This window comes from Ranitomeya imitator, chromosome 8, assembly GCF_032444005.1.
Source record: "Ranitomeya imitator isolate aRanImi1 chromosome 8, aRanImi1.pri, whole genome shotgun sequence".
Classification (NCBI taxonomy): domain Eukaryota; kingdom Metazoa; phylum Chordata; class Amphibia; order Anura; family Dendrobatidae; genus Ranitomeya; species Ranitomeya imitator.
In genome coordinates this window covers 40,715,062-40,732,728 of record NC_091289.1, presented here as the reverse complement: position 1 = coordinate 40,732,728, position 17,667 = coordinate 40,715,062, and the positions used below count along the sequence as shown (strand labels likewise).

The 17,667-nt window shown below is 44.5% G+C and overlaps 1 protein-coding gene across 3 annotated transcripts in view; it reads left to right on the top strand.

Annotated features, from left to right (window-relative positions):
* The window catches only part of VGLL4 (vestigial like family member 4), an 84,874-nt gene extending 67,626 nt beyond the window's left edge, over nucleotides 1-17,248 (top strand). For 2 of the 3 annotated variants that reach the window (XM_069736772.1, XM_069736770.1), the window contains exons 4-6: nucleotides 13,190-13,409; nucleotides 15,551-15,674; nucleotides 15,982-17,069. In XM_069736772.1, the coding sequence (XP_069592873.1) occupies nucleotides 13,190-13,409; nucleotides 15,551-15,674; nucleotides 15,982-16,247 (610 nt within the window). In that variant the 3' untranslated portion in view covers nucleotides 16,248-17,069. Of the gene's footprint in view, nucleotides 1-13,189; nucleotides 13,410-15,550; nucleotides 15,675-15,981 lie in introns of all 3 variants that reach the window. The other variant, XM_069736771.1, reaches the window with a different exon arrangement.
* The last annotated feature ends 419 nt before the right edge of the window (nucleotides 17,249-17,667 follow it).

Genomic DNA, 17,667 nt, shown 5'->3' with positions numbered 1-17,667 from the left:
AATCAGCCGTCTTTATATTTTTTGCTTTTACGCAAGTGTTGACATTCCTCCACCATGTGTCTCCTTCCAAGGAAACAAGAAATGGCGTACAAGAGGGTTAACGGAGTAGTAACTCTTTACTACCTCTTTATTAATCAGTCCCTTTTTTGCCCCTATTACCAATTTGCTATAATGTATTAATTCACCTATCGAGATTCTTGTGATACTGTGATCCGAACAGTTGATTTCTTTATGTAGGGTTTGTTTTTGGCAACGGCCTCTTAAGTTGTAACTACTGTAGTATCCCACCCCCTTGTCACCTTCTTGGACAGTTGGGTATGCCCATTTTTCCTGCAGACTTTTCTATTATTATTTGGTTTTAGAGCAGCATTGATTCCATGGGTTGTACATGAGGAGGGGTCACATACAGATTCATTACAGAGAACAGCCTAACAATGACAGACTGGTACAGAGGGTAGCGGACCCTGCCCTTCAGGCCTTATACTCTACAGGATGATGGAGACGGAGACAGTGGGTTGGGGTGGAGGGGATGCATGTCCATTTTTACAACCGTCACATTCTCTCACTCCGTTGGCCAATACTATAGTAGTTAGCGCACCCTCAAAAAAAGTGAAAAATCATTTATGCATGGGTACTGACTGTGCCCTAGAGATGTGTAGGTTTTAGAATAATTCACTTCGGAGTAGGATGCGAGCTGACATTTCTTCCCAACGACTGCAGCGAATAAATCCTGCTGTAATAAAACACTTCTAAGATTCTGCATTTAGCAACATGGAATGGAGCGGTGCCTTTGCTGCCCCTTACCCTTGACTCAACACAGCCCTATTTTTGTTTTCGCTGGTCTTTATTTTTAACCCCCTAATCTGTTTTTTTTTTTCTTTTTTTTTGTTCCTTGGTCTAAAAATATTTAATTTGATATGTGACATGGACAATATTTGTGGTTTCTGAATGAATGAATTAAGCAAAGAGAAATGGGTCCATAGCCAACGTCATATTTTTTGTGTGAATTTGAAGAATCTTGATGAAAGTTTATGACTGGGCCTAGTCTAGAATTGTACAGGATTTTAACCCAGAACCCAAATATCCTGGTTGTTTTGGAACTTTCACCATTGGCTCATTTGTAGACTGAAAGAAGCACAACACGTGTGTGTATAATATATATATTAATGTATGCTATTTATCTGACATACATGTATATGTGTATGACTAGATGGTGGCCCGATTCGAACGTATCGGTATTCTAGAATATGTAGGTAGTATATAGCACAGACTACGTACTATATTGCACAGTGACATAGTATATAACACAACTGACGTAGTATATAACAGAGTTACATAATATATAACACAGCAACGTAGTATTTAAGCCACGTAGTATATTGCACAGCTACGTAGTGTATTGCACAGGCACTTAGTATATTAGTCAGCCACGTAGTATATAACAGAGCCACGTAGTATATTGCACAGCCACGTAGTATATAACATAGCCATGTAGTATATTGTAGATCCACGTAGTATATTGTATAGCCACGTAGTATATTGCACAGTCACGTAGTGTATTGCACAGCTACGTAGTGTATTGCACAGCTATGTAGTATATTGGTAAGTGACGTATTATATAGCAGAGCCACCTAGTATATAACATAGCCACGTAGTATATTGTAGAGGCACGTAGTATATTGCATACCTACGTAGTATATTGCACAGCCACGTAGTATATAACAGAGCCACGTAGTATATTGCACAGTCGACGTAGTATATAACAGAACCGACACAGCCACATAGTATATTGCACAGCTACGTAGTATATAACACAGAGCACGTAGTATATTGGACAGTCGCGTAGTATATTGGACAGTCATGTTGTATATTGCACATTCACGTTGTATATTGCCCAGCTACATAGTATATAGCACAGAGATGTAGTATATAACAGAGCCCACGCAGTATGTAACACAGCCCACGTAGTATATAGCAATGTGGGCACTATATGCTTGGTTAAAAAAGACTTAAAATAAAAAATAAACGTATACTCACCTTCCGAAGGCCCCTTGTAGACCTGTCGCCTGTGTGCGGTGCACGCGGCAGCTTCCGGTCCCAGGGTTGGTATGAGCGCAGGACCTGTGATGATGTCGCGGTCACATGACCGTGACGTCATGGCAGGTCCTTCTCGCATGGCATCCTTGGCACCGGAACCTGCCTCTTGCACTGCTGATGACAGAGTGCGACGTCGGAAGGTGAGAATAACCTTTTTTTTTTTATTATTATTATTTGTAACATTAGATCTTTTTACTATTGATGCTGCATAGGCAGCATCAATAGTAAAAAGTTGGTCACACAGGGTTAATAGCTGCGTTAACGTAGTGCGTTACACCACGGTCCATTAACCCTGGCATTAACCCTGTGTGACCGCTCAGCGCTGACTGCAGGGCAGTAATGCAGCGTCCATTTCACTGCCAGACTATGGCCGTCGCTGATTGGCCATGTCAATGGTTGTGGGCGTTTTGCCACGACCAATCAGCGACTTGGATTTCCATGACAGACAGAGGCCACGACCAATGAAGATCCGTGACAGACAGACAGAAAGACGGAAGTGACCCTTAGACAATTATATAACTTTGATGTGTGTGTATAATATATATTATGGTAATTAGTGTGCAATTTTGTAGCACAGCAAAATATAAAATGTGTATACATTTTTGCATCTGTATAATACATATCTAATGTGTGTATATGATGTGTGCATATGTGTGTGTTTGTATATGTATATATATATATATATATATTTATTATAATGCGCACGTGTGTAATTACATATTTATCAGAATTGTAAGTATAAATATGATTTTATCACTTGGGGTCTGCAGCACTTCCATTTCTTTTCGGCATAGATTTCCATGGTCTGACCCGCTCTAGTCCCTTCGTTTAGTTTGATGTATAGTTAATTTCTGATTTTTTTTTTTTTTATAATTTTTGTTAACTTTTTAACATAGTTTTGTAGACACAAGAGTAACGCTGATGGGGCACTGTGGCTTTAAATAGAGGTCCAGGCCTGACCTACGGTTGTGTGGTTTTCTTGTTTGTCAGACTGGAGCCATTTTCTCATTTTCACAGTTCAACTGAAAACAAAGAGCCCCTTATCCTCTCCAAACGCTCTGCTCTTAGGGCTGACATCAGCCTTTTCCCAGCAGGCAGTGTTTTAAAATTAAGAGTCCCCTCGCAGATCGGGGAACGGGTCACGCACCCTTTCCTATTGGCAGTTCATTGCTTGCCATTTCTGCCAAAAACAACCGTGGCAACAAAAGCCCATCACGTCTTCTACTGTGCCGTAATACTGTGTACGTGACTTGTGCCTCCAGGGTGGTTGCACCGTCCGCCCCTGCAGATGTCTGCCATACAATATAACCACCTCTTTGGGCTTGAATATCCCGATTTTTCCCTGTCTGGAATGTTTGTTACAAGCACAGTTAGTACAGCTGTGTCTAAAGTCGCAGGTGGACGCCGCGAGACATCCAGCGGTTTTATCGCTTTTGGATTCTATAAAAGAACAAAAAGATTTCCTTGGCTGGAAATTCTGGTTTTCATCCAATGCTGTATTTAAATGTCGGGTGATTTTTGTGAAACATGTCACCTGATGTCTTGGCGCACAGGAGAATAAGACGCTGAACGCGGGTCCTGCCTCTCTGAATGGATTACAACGTACAAGTCCGAGATTGGAATCAATGGTTTAGTAGGAGCAAAACTAGATTTCCAAAAACTAAAGCGGTTTCATTAAAAAAAAAAAAGTTAATATTTCGACGCTCATTTTAAAGAATGTTAACGGAGTGGAATAATTTTTATTATTCAGGAGCACACCGCTTCCCTGCTTGCTAGGGCGCAGTGGGCTCCTGATTGATGGTTTGGACCATAAATGTCTGAACGGTGCTCTCTGATGCTGCTAGAAGAAGAAGCTTTAACCCCACAGCATCGAAGAACCGCGTGGGCACTGACACTGGGTGGACCCACCTATGTGATCAGCTTTAAAAGATTATTAAGGATATATACTTTTTTTTTTTTCCCCCCTCTGCGGACCTAAAGACTAAAATAAAGGTAGTTGATAACTGCCTGCCGTGCCTGGATCTGATCTCTTCCGGCACAGAGCAGTCACAGACCACTCCTGCCTGCAATTCAGCAGCTTCGCTTCCTGAGCTCCTGCCTTGTTGAATGGGGCATGACTGCCAACCTCATGCTGATTGACAGCCGGCTCCACATTCCCTAACTGCAGGGAGCTGGCTGTCAATCAGCATGACGTCTGCAGAGCAGCCCAGAAGAATAACAGCTGCTCTGTTGATGTGCAGCATGTGAATCGTCGACAGCAGAGGTCGCTGACTGCTCTGAGCCTGCACTGGGTGGAACAGGCAGTAGCTTTCTCTATTATCAGCTATCTACTTGTTAGTTTTTAGGCCAAAAGTAAGAAAAATATATAGATTAGTCCTGAACAACACCTTTACTAGGAACTCGTACAAACTGTATAGAAAGGATCCTGTAAGCGCTGTGCTCCTTGCTTACAAGACTAGCTGTTGATATTACCTAGGTTACCGGCCACCTCTGCAGTAGGAGCAGTACACATTAAAAATCCCTCTTTTTTTCACTAACAAGTGAATTGCAAAGTTGCTGTTTTTATGAACAATTTAAACCATTTATGATGTTGTGAAATGTCTTAAAGAGTTACATATAGCAAACATGACTTCTCATATACGGTATATAAATCATGACTGTGTAAATAATGGAAAATAGGTTGTAAGGAAAAGGCTCCAGGAAGGCAGCAAGAATAACAGACACTACTATGGCTCTGCCATGTATTATGATCGATAGGCTTCTGTATCAAAACCCCCTTGGGCCAGATTCAGATGGCCATGTCAGGGGTCTGTATATGGACAGCAGTGCCTGGACTGACTGCCGATCTCCTGAGCCCTAACTTACAGGCTCCTATATATCTGTAAGTACAGGCCAGGAGGGCCACGCGCCGTCCACATTGGTGTCCGTATATACCGCAAAATATGGCTGTCTCGTGTAAAGATGAGTCAGCCATTTTGCTTTCAGCAACCAGAGATTGGCATTTTCTAAAATGCATTGTGAAGCAGAAATGTAATTTCTGATTGGTTGCTAATGGCAACAATGCCCCCTTTTTCCCTCGATACACATGTTATATGCGGGATCTTTTAGGACTTGTGTATGGCTTTGGGGCATGCCAGTTAACATTGGCAGTGTTGTGCGCCATCTGCCCTGGCAAGACCTGGTTGATGGTGAATAAAGCTCTGTTTGTTGAACAATGGCCGCTTGCTCTTGGAGTTGCCATTATGCTGACAGAAAAGTGTCAGAACAGTTTATAAGAAATAAATTAAAAAAACACAAATTCCCCCTTGTAGCGAAGTTAATCCCAGATGAGGTATCAAGACCATACTGTATTAAGTGTTCAAACCCCCCCCCCCCCATCTTTATCCTTGAGGTAAATTATAACTTTTGCTTTGGGCTTATATTTTCACAAAAATCACACAGGCCCTGTTGTCCATGGCAACCAATCAGAGCTCAGCTTCTATTTATTAATCTGCTGTGGAAAAATTCAAGCTGCCCTGTGATTGGTTGTAATAGGTAACGTTGGCAATTTTTTTTTTTTTTCGTTTCGGTTTCATAAATGAGGTCTGTGTGCGATATTGTGCCACTTCCACACCTCGGCCTCAAATATTGTCAACATTTGGGTCGCCATTCAGTGCTTGGAGGGCCCATTGTGGGTCCAAACCTTGACACTGGAATCTGTATTTATACTGCTACTATATGCCTGCATACCGAGCGTGTTAAAAGGTTGGCACCTAACATTAGGTCGGCACAGTATGACGTATTATGGGCTGCTTGCTGAGTGTTATAATTAGGTGATTCTATGAATTTCCTATTGAATTTGTTCTCTGGGTGTTCTGGTTACTCCGTACACCCTGCCCAGCCCTTGCATAGACCGCTGCAGGTATAACCCTAAGGCTACTTTCACACATCAGGTTTTCGCTGTCGGGCTCAATCCGGCTACATTTCAAAAAACCGGATCCGGCGAATGTTGCCGCCGGATCCAGTTTTTTTTACCCATAGACTTGCATTAGTGCCGGATTGCGCCAGATGACATTGCATTTTGTCCGGTTTTCGCCGGATCCGGCAAATCTGCCATTTCCGGAAAAACGTCCATAGCAACGTTTTTTTTTTTTTTGCTTCTGGCTGTTTGCTAGAATGGAAGCCTATGGGAGCTGGAAGGTACCGGATCCGGAAAATGACTGATTCCGGCGCCAGATTCCAGTTTTTTTAAACTGAGCATGCTCCAAATTTTTTATTATCCAATGATCTAGATATGCTAGCCGGATCCGTCGAAAAAACGGATCCGTCGCCTCAGTTTTTCACAATCTGCGCCGGATCCGGTTTTTCCGCCATTCGCCGGATTGTGCCTGATGCAAAAAACCTGATGTGTGAAAGTAGCCTAAGGCTATGTGCACACGTCAGGATTTCTTTCCTGAACAAAACTGGACATTTTCTGCAAGAAATCCCCATCCGTTTTTTTGTGTTATTTGCACGTTTTTTTTCCTGATCTGCAAAACCGCAAAATTAATGAACATGCTGCGGTTTTACCACAATGCGTTTTTTTTTCACGGAAAAAAAAGCAACATATGCACAAAAATTGTGCAATGCATTATAAATGATGGGATGCATATGTATGCGTTTTTTTATGCGTTTTTATAGCGAAAAATCCAGAACGTGTGCACACAGCCTAAAAGATCTTTAAAAAGACCTTAAAAATCTTAAACATTGAAGCACTATACGTTGTAATAATTGTAAAGGAAATCGAGAGGCAAAAATAAATAAATCCGAGGTTGGGCTTTATTCAGATGTCCATTTATGTATCTGGCCATCAGTGTTTTTCATGAATAGGATATATACATAACATAAGGTAATGTTCACACTCGCGGTTTTTTTTTTCTGCAGGCAAAGCCTGCTCTCGCAGCTGCTACAAAAATCTGTATTTTCTCCATTTTTTTTTTTTGCTGCGTTTTTGTGTCTTGTTCATGCTGATAAAGGTTTGTGTCCCCCGAAAACCACGATCCAACTTCCTTAAGGTTTTTGCATAAAAAAACGCAGCAAAACCTGACACCTATGTTTTTTTGCTGTGTTTTTACACTTACACTTTGCTTTCTATGGGTGAAAAAAATGCTGAAAAAACACTGAAAAAAGTGATATGCTGCTGTTTAAAAAAAAAAAAAAAAAAAGTTTTCCAAATCGGCCAGGAAAAAAAGTGAGTGCATGAGATTTCTGAAATCTCCTAGCCTTTGCTAGTACTGTAAAAAGCAGCTTAAAATGTGCATTAAAAAAGCAGCAAAAAAACACAACGTGTGAATATGGTTTTATAGTCTATGGGGCTGTTCACACGTCCTTCGCCCATTCAAATCAGTGGAAAAAAAAAAAAGCCTGAGGACGTTTGGTTGCCAGTCTTGTCATCCGAATCATGTCCGTTTCTTACGGTTAAATGTTTTTTAATTTTTTTTTTTTTTCTGTCCTCTATCTTCATATGAGAAAACCGGATGCCACACTAATGGTAAAATAAAAAACAAAAGGAAAAAAACAAAATGGATGTAAATAATTTCTGGCACATTATGATAAAAAATAAAAAACGGACAGTATTTCAATAAACACATCTGAATTGGACCATAGCAAAAACTTTTTAAGGCATTTTTTATATACCGTATGTCATAAATTCTGTCTCGAGCATCGTAACACGTCGTTGTGATTCATCCATTGAGTCCATTTGTGTGTTGTAGTTGAGCCCAGTAACCTTCATGACGTTGTCATGTTTCAGGCTGAATCGCTGGTAACGGCCTAACACTTGCCCACTCATAATGTCTTGGATGTGCAGCGTACTCAGAGCTAACCATGAGAAACCGGATTAAGAAATAGAGGATGGGGGAAAGGTCCCTGGAAGAGGAGGAGGAACCTACGCTCAGACTGTAATGAAGGAGCCCCATAAATTGAAGTTTTCATTTTGCACATTTCCCAGATGTTTCCTGAGGTTCGTCAGATGTAACATTTACTAGAAAGTTGGACTCCTGGGAAGATGGCTGTTGTGGAGATTGTTGCTACAGACATTCATTCTTGGGAAAGTTTTGGAACCACTTCTGCTCGCTCCCATCTTGGGTTTTAATCAATTCAGCTTGCACGCACTAAACGGAGGGAAAAGAAACCCCGGCTGTAGCAGAGAAATGTATACTATGACCCACTTTCCAAATCTGTTAGCCAAAGTAAATCGTAGCCTGGACACCCATATAGTTGGAGGCTCCCCCTTAAAATGACGCACCGAGGGGTGTAACCGTAGATGGTCGTTTTTCCCTATAGGAGAAATCCTGTTCTATAAATGTTGCATGGTCCGATTTGGCACTGTGGCCCAGGAATTTTTTGGTGGTACTTCTGATGACCTGTTTTTGAAGTCCTAATTTTGCTGGCAGGGTCACCTTTTACTGGCACTTTAAAAGCACAATAACTAGGATTTGTTAAGTGTAAGCTACTAGATGGTGGTAAGAAAAAATGATCCTTCAGCCAACAGCTATCCTCTCCTACACACAGGAATACTTGGGCCGGCGCTCCTATCTTTGGGAGAGCTGCTGTGCGACCCCTTTGGCGGCTTATCTCTAGTGATAACAGAGGGATCAGCCACTAAAATTGGCAAGCCGGATCGTTCTCTTCCCCAACGACATCTGTCGGGGGTAACTTGGGAAGCCACTATAAACTTGGATCTGTTGGCTGATTTTCTCCAATTGCGGTGGCTTCCACTGACTCTTTACTGTGTGTATGGTGCTCAACCCATTTCAAGCACTATTCAAATGTGACAATAATGCAATATTAAGTTATCTTCATCGGAACTGCTGGACTTTATAGCCACACACCGTTTCCTACGCCTGATATTATGGTCTAGTTCGCCATTCTCTGGAGCCGTGGAAGTTCTTGTAGTCATGATTAGCATACTGTTGCCTATTCTATCCATGAACGGGAGATTAACGGGTCATTCCCAATTTAACAAGTCATTAGCTGAGATCTCTGCTTGCAGTCTGTGAACAGAGGCGGTTATTTTCAGTACTGATCCCTCTCTGATCATGTCCCTGAGGATGCACTGTAAGAAGCCATACAGCTGTGCGAGCAGCTCCTTTTCAGGATAAGTCTTTAACATCAGCGTTTACTCTCATGCCTGCACGAAACCTAAAAACCCGGTGAAATCTCAGCTGCTCCTCCGTCCTGTTGAGAGGCATCGGAGAGGACTTTTACTTTGACATGGTGCTTGCCAGCCCGTTTTGTGCAGAGCGGAGCGCTTGCCAAGTTTGTGAGGCCCAAGGCTCTCTGGTGGGAGGACGCTGGGTTGTCTCCATGCTCTTTGGCAATGATTAAAGTGAGGTTAGTATTATAAAAAAAGCCTTTCATTTCATTCCCTTATCCTATATTCTTCTCGGTTTCATCCCAGATGGTAATTTCATATTCTCATCTGCAGTTCATTTAAACTGTGAGCCAGCAAACCGGGATTAGTGTCCTGTTATATGGGAGAAGGGTATACAGCGGCAGGGCTGGGGTCATACCTATAGATTAAAGGGGGCCTGTCACCGCGAGTATGCAGTCCGCTCTGCAGGCACAATGTTATAGAGGAGGGGGAGCTGAGCAGATTGTTGTAGAAATGATGAAAACACAATCTTTTCTCACAAAACTACATAGTAATCTACTCTGTGCCCCTTATTCTATGATATGGTGTCTGTAGATTGGACGGCGTTCTCATGGTGACAGGTTCCCTATAACATTTTAGAGGTGCAGATTTTTGGAAACAATAAAATATCTGTTATTATAATTACTAGTCATTAATTTTTATAAAGCTAGTGATACAAACATATCATTTTCTCCGCACTACACATGCAGGGCTGATGGTGAACAACAGACACCACAATAGATATTGGGGGAAGGCAGAGAGTGACAGACCCCGCACTACACACGGAGGATAAGTAGAGAGTGATAGACCCCCGCACTACACATGGAGGGAAGGTAGAGAGTGACAGAACCTGCACTACACATGGAGGGATGGTAGAGTGACAGACCCCGCACTACACATGGAGGGAAGGTAGAGAGTGACAGACCCTGCACTATACATGGAGGGAAGGTAGAGAGTGACAGAACCTGCACTACACATGGAGGGCAGGTAGAGAGTGACAGACCCCCGCACTACACATGGAGGATAGGGAGAGAGTGACAGACCCCCGCACTATACATGGAGGGAAGGTAGAGAGTGACAGAACCTGCACTACACATGGAGGGCAGGTAGAGAGTGACAGACCCCGCACTACACATGGAGGATAAGTAGAGAGTGATAGACCCCCGCACTACACATGGAGGGAAGGTAGAGAGTGACAGACCCCCGCACTACACATGGAGGGAAGGTAGAGAGTGACAGACCCCCGCACTACACATGGAGGGAAGGTAGAGAGTGACAGACCCCGCACTACACATGGAGGGCAGGTAGAGAGTGACAGACCCCGCACTACACATGGAGGATAAGTAGAGAGTGATAGACCCCCGCACTACACATGGAGGGAAGGTAGAGAGTGACAGACCCCCGCACTACACATGGAGGGAAGGTAGAGAGTGACAGACCCCGCACTACACATGGAGGGATGGTAGAGTGACAGACCCCGCACTACACATGGAGGGAAGGTAGAGAGTGACAGACCCCCACACTACACATGGAGGGAAGGTAGAGAGTGACAGACCCTGCACTATACATGGAGGGCAGGTATAGGGTGACGGACACTTGCACTAGACATGGAGGGAAGGTAGAGAGTGACAGACCCCCGCACTACACATGGAGGGAAGGTAGAGAGTGACAGACCCCGCACTACACATGGAGGGCAGGTAGAGAGTGACAGACCCCGCACTACACATGGAGGATAAGTAGAGAGTGATAGACCCCCGCACTACACATGGAGGGAAGGTAGAGAGTGACAGACCCCCGCACTACACATGGAGGGAAGGTAGAGAGTGACAGACCCCGCACTACACATGGAGGGCAGGTAGAGAGTGACAGACCCCGCACTACACATGGAGGATAAGTAGAGAGTGATAGACCCCCGCACTACACATGGAGGGAAGGTAGAGAGTGACAGACCCCCGCACTACACATGGAGGGAAGGTAGAGAGTGACAGACCCCGCACTACACATGGAGGGCAGGTAGAGAGTGACAGACCCCGCACTACACATGGAGGATAAGTAGAGAGTGATAGACCCCCGCACTACACATGGAGGGAAGGTAGAGAGTGACAGACCCCCGCACTACACATGGAGGGAAGGTAGAGAGTGACAGACCCCGCACTACACATGGAGGGATGGTAGAGTGACAGACCCCGCACTACACATGGAGGGAAGGTAGAGAGTGACAGACCCCCACACTACACATGGAGGGAAGGTAGAGAGTGACAGACCCTGCACTATACATGGAGGGCAGGTATAGGGTGACGGACACTTGCACTAGACATGGAGGGAAGGTAGAGAGTGACAGACCCTGCACTACACATGGAGGGATGGTAGAGAGTGACAGACCCCCGCCCTACACATGGAGGAAGGTAGAGAGAACTTCCCTTCATATACAGAGTGGGGTCATAGCGACAGATCCTCCAGTGCATATGGAGGGCAGTGAGAAGGTTCCAGACCTCGGATTATACACAGAGGACAAGTAGAGCGTGAGAGACCCGCACTGCACATGGAGGGGCAGGGATAGAGTGACAGAACCCGCACTACACATGGAGGGCAGGTAGAGAGTGACAGACCCCCACACTACACATGGAGGGCAGGTAGAGAGTGACAGACCCCCACACTACACATGGAGGGAAGGTAGAGACTGACAGAATTACACTACACATGGAGGATAGGGAGAGAGTGACAGACCCCCACACTACACATGGAGGGCAGGTAGAGTGACAGACCCCCGCCCTACACATGGAGGGCAGGTAGAGAGTGACAGACCCCCGCCCTACACATGGAGGACAGGTAGAGAGTGACAGACCCCCGCCCTACACATGGAGGACAGGTAGAGAGTGACAGACCCCGCCCTACACATGGAGGACAGGGAGAGAGTGACAGACCCCGCACTACACATGGAGGACAGGTAGAGAGTGACAGACCCCCGCCCTACACATGGAGGACAGGTAGAGAGTGACAGACCCCCGCCCTACACATGGAGGACAGGTAGAGAGTGACAGACCCCGCACTACACATGGAGGACAGGGAGAGAGAACTTCCCTTCATATACAGAGTGGGGTCATAGCGACAGATCCTGCAGTGCATATGGAGGGCAGTGAGAAGGTTCCAGACCTACACAGAGAACAGCGTGAGAGACCCTGCACTGCACATGGAGGGGCAGGGATAGAGCGACAGACCCGCACTACACATGAGGAGCTCAGGTGAAGACCCCGTACATTGACACCAGTTTGTGCAGGGCTGTATCTTTCTGCCCACAAACCTTGTCTGCAGGTGAGATGGCACCATAGACAGAGGACTCCAGTGATGTTTCTCTCCTATGATGGTGTGTGTGTAGATAGCCACTTGGTTTGCCTTGACTTCAAGTGAGGCATTCTAAGAATTGTAGTTCAACTAAACAGGACAGGCTGTCTGTAGTATCCGGACCATAGGACAGCCCAGATTAGTGGCGGATTCTTCTCACCTTGTCCTACTCTTCCAATAGTCACATGACTTCTATCAGAATGTGATCGCTATTTTGGCTGCAAATGATGGATGTGTATGGATACGATGGATTAAGTGAGAGTTTAAAGCATGTAGGGTAAATATATAGTTTGGTCTGAATAAAGTCAAGGGTCTTTTATGTAAGCTAAACTAAGGTCAGGTAGGCCTCAGAGCTGTCACCACACATGAGGAAATACACCGCTTCTTATGCCAGTATGAAGGAGGTCTTTAGGACATAGGTCACCAAACGTTGTATCAGTGGGGGGTTGGACCTCCAAATGGCGGTACTTAGTATTGCTCCTCATGAGCCACTGGTCTTAAGTAAACAGTAAAGGAGGCCATCTGTTGCCGGTATGGTCATCTATTTGATGATGAATGACAAGGCAACCCAACGTCATGCATTTCTTTTCTCTGCAGAACCAAGGGGCTTAATGGAGATTACAGAAAGGATCCACGGGACCGAAGTCGCAGCCCAATAGAACGAGCAGCGGCTCCAACAATGGGTTTACATGCAAGTCATATGTATTCCTCTATTCCCCCTGTCAGTATGGATCAGCCACTGGCACTTACCAAAAACAGCGATCTGTCCAGAAGTTTGGGTATGACGCCAAGCATGAGCCCTGTGGAACGACAACAGGTAATAATTGTTTTCTGTGATTTTCATGTTGAGATTTTTGGTTTATGGGACATACGCAGGTTCAGTTTTATGGTTCGACTTTAGTAAGAGCACATGTAGGGCCGGGACCTGACCACGAGAGTTGTGTTTTTTTATTATTTATTTATATAGCACCATTGATTCCATGGTGCTGTACATGAGAAGGGGTTACATACAAGTTACAGATATCACTTACAGTAAGCAAACTAACAATGACAGACTGATACAGAAGGGCGAGGACCCTGCCCTTGCAGGCTTACAGTCTACAGCAGGGGTGTCAAACTGCATTCCTCGAGGGCCGCAAACAGGTCATGTTTTCAGGATTTCCTTGTATTGCACAGGTGATAATTTAATCACCTGCACAGAATGATTCTAGCACCTTGTGTAATGCAAAGGAAATCTTGAAAACACGCATGGTCTGAGGCCCTCGAGGAATGCAGTTTGACACCCCTGGTCTACAGGATGGTGGAGAAGGAGACAGTAGGTTGAGGGTTGCAGGAGCTCCGGTGTTGGTGAGGCGGTAGCTCCGGTAGTGATGAGGAGGCAGTGGGGTCAGTGCAGGCTCTAGGCTTTCCTGAAGAGATGGGTTTTCAGGTTCCATCTGAAGGATCCGAATGTGGTTCATAGTCGGACGTGTTGGGGCAAAGAATTCCAGAGGAAGGGGGATATTCGGGAGAAGTCGTGGAGGCGGTTGGGTGAGGAGCGAATGAGCGTGGAGGAGAGAAGGAGGTCTTGGGAGGACCGGAGATTATGTGAGGGAAGATATCAGGAGATTAGTTCAGAGATATATGGAGGAGTCTTCTATCATTTAGTGTCATCTGGTACGGTTAGGAGTATCCTCCTGCCCAGTAGCCGTGCCCTATAGCTGAACATCCCCACTGAGGCCCTCTGCCCTCTATGTTCTCGAGTTAGATGCCAGGTAATTACAATGCCCCACTAGACTCTAGTTTGCTTCCACAAAAAGCAAACGCTAAAATACATGCCTTTTAAAGGGAACCTGTCGGTGAATTCATGCTGCCCAAACCTTAGGCACCATGAATCACAATGGTATAATATTCTCTGAAACGCTCTGGCTTTTCACAGAAAACATACTTTGAAAGATGATGAGATGAGACTAATCCGGTTCTGCCCCTTGCCGGCACTTCTACAAGTTATTGACAGTGATTGATATGAGGAAGAGATCTGTCAATCACAACTATTCGTGCTGGGAAGAGCCGGGCCGACGCCATATTAGTCTTATCTCTGGCTATGGTTCCCCACCTGATCTTCAAGGATCACCTGACCGGTTGTGGAAGAAGAAACCTTGTTAAGGGGTTTCGATAAAGCAACATCTTGTTGTATCTCTGAAAGTTTAGATGACCACTGTGGCTTGTGATTGAGTGCAGCGGTCAGATTACGTAAAACCGCACATCATCAGAAAGCATCCAATGACACACTGCTTAAATCCCCTGACTGCTGCAGCCAATCGCAGGATGCAGAACACAGAGCTGCTATGTACCCCCTATTTCTATCCTTGGAAGATACGACCTGCCCTTGCATGACTCTGTGGTGGCAGTGTCGAGGAGTTTGACACTTTAGATTTCTCAGAAAATTATAGCTGATCTCTGCAGTGGAGGGACATGCAAACAACAAAGGATTATGTCTTAAGGGGTTGGTTCACTTTTTACTGTACTCCAGTTTACCTAAGGTTACACAAACTGGATGAATTCCCCCTTGTTTAACCTCGTAATACAATTCCAGGCACATTTTCCATTACTGAGTCTTTGCTTAGAGCGTGCGCCTGATATGTTTTTTTCCTTTCTTTTCTCGTATAAGGACTCTGTGTTTTTAGGGATTATGGCTCTATATTTAGCTTGTACTATTAAGCACAGAAAATACTGTTTTCTGATTAAATCACAATTCTATTAAAGAAATTTGGGATTACAGTTGGCGCTGGCAGCTCCTCAGGGAATCGCAGCCATAGTACAGTCTTGGGTTCAATCTGCTTCTAATTCTCCATGTCTTGTAAAGCAACGGAAGATACCCAAAGTATAAGAAATAATTTCTAAGCTCAGTATCCGGATGATAGTGATGTCATTTATCTGTAAATTACAGGGTTAATATTTCTCTTCTCTCCATCATAGAACCGACCATCAGTGATCACATGCGCTCCACCGAGCAACCGGAACTGCAACCTTTCTCACTGCCCTGTTTCCCACAGTGGTTGCGTTTCAGCCGTGCCGGCAAATTTTCGGCGGCCATCAAACAGTAAGTTAAAATCCAGTGTATGTTATAGAATTGTCCTGCTTTGGCCATTTACTGTATTCATGATTGACCTTCAGTACTTTTTCCTGGCTCCGCTATTGCCTCTGACTGCAGAAGCGTATAAGTATTTTGTTTGCTAGAACCCTTAAAATCTTATTTTAGTGCTTAACTTGGATTATTCTTCATTTCACAAGATTTATCTGGAACCCTTTATTTATAGCACCTTATTCTTTAGATATTTCTGTGCCATCAATTCTCGAGACTTTACTAACATGGAAACCCATTGTGCCATTTCTCCTTGTCCATTCAGCTTCAACAGCTTGTGACCCTGTGGTAGAAGAACATTTTCGTCGGAGCCTCGGCAAGAATTACAAAGAACCCGAGCCAGTAGCAAACTCTGTGTCCATCACTGGCTCGGTGGATGATCACTTTGCCAAGGCACTTGGGGAAACTTGGCTCCAGATCAAAGCTGCCAAGGATGTGTCCAGCAGCCCCGAATCGGCGTCTCGAAGAGGCCAATCTTCTCCTTCCTCTCACATGGTCAACCATAATCACTCCCCATCCGTACTATCGTAGAATGAATCTCTATGAGATCAGGAGCAGCTGCTTTCACTGGGCTTTGAAAAAAAAAATACTAAAGATTAGTGTCAGGGGAAGGGGAGTTATTGTTTCTTTTGAGTACTCGCTTGGCACAAAGTGGATGCCTGTAAAAATCTTCTAGCAGGAACTATTGTCTTTTTTGCATTGTAATGTAGCAACCTAATTTCCTGCCTCTGTTACCAAAGAACCTTTAATGCAAGCCTGCTACCCACTGACTGACCCACCACGACCCACTCGTTGTTGCGTCACACCAATTGGTTGATCCAAATGCTTTTTTTTTGCTTACCAGCTTCTAGACCTAGTGCTTTGTGCATTTTTACTCCATGTTTCATTTTTCTCTTGAGTTATATCTTTATGTATATACTTGAAAAGAACTGTCATGTCTGATTTGCACTATTACGAGAGGATCAAGACTTCTTGTGACTGATATTCAGAGGGCAAACTGCTCAGATATGTCACTTGTAGATGCAGATACTTTGTCGGGCAAGCCAATTGCTTACAATGGTGTAATTTCCTTTACCAACACTTTGCCGTTCCACCATTGGGCTCTTCGCTCAGCACCAGTGATGACATGTGGACTTGACATGGCTGCAGCCAATGTCCAGCCAACGCTGAGGTTGCTGCTGAAGGTTGAGGTTGACAGCAGTGGCCACATGCTTTGAAGTCTGGAAAAATTAGCGGTCCACTGGTATGAGTAGTGGAGCGTCTTTTGTCATTTTTATAACATCATATGACCTTTTTATACATGGGCTTTCGCCTCACCACCAAGGTCCTCACTGTGCACTCTTTGAATTTCGCAAAATCAGGAAGAAAAAAAAAAGATCTGGACCTCTGCACAATTATTAGACAAGTGAGTATTTTGCCCATATTATAAATTTTATGCAGATTTTCAAACTCCAAGCTGTTTTAGATTACGTGAATTTGTGTAATGAGGGGGGCAGAATTATTTAGCAGCTTGTTTTCCTCAGGCAAAATGGGCCAAAAAAAGATTTAACAGATTCAAGTAGTCAAAAATTGTTACAAGTCTTACAGAGGATGAAGCAGTTTTCAAATTGCTAAGTGAATGGTGCGCGATCACAGAACCATCCGTGTTGACAAAGAAAAACGCAAGTTAACCGCCAAAGATTTGAGAAGAATCAAATATGAAGCGTCGAGGAAGCCATTATCCTTCAGCCTGAAGGCCCAGAACTACAAAGTGTTCAGTGCTCAGAGATATGGCCAAGGTGAGGAAGGCTGAAACGCAACCACCACTGAGCAAAACATTACGTCAAGACTGGGCCAAGAACTGGCTGGTCAAGCAGTAGAGACTTTGATGCATTTTCTTGAAAGATGTAGACTTGTTCTTCCTGTACCACTGCTTGAAGTGTGTTCTGAAACCTGGCCATAGGTTTGGCTG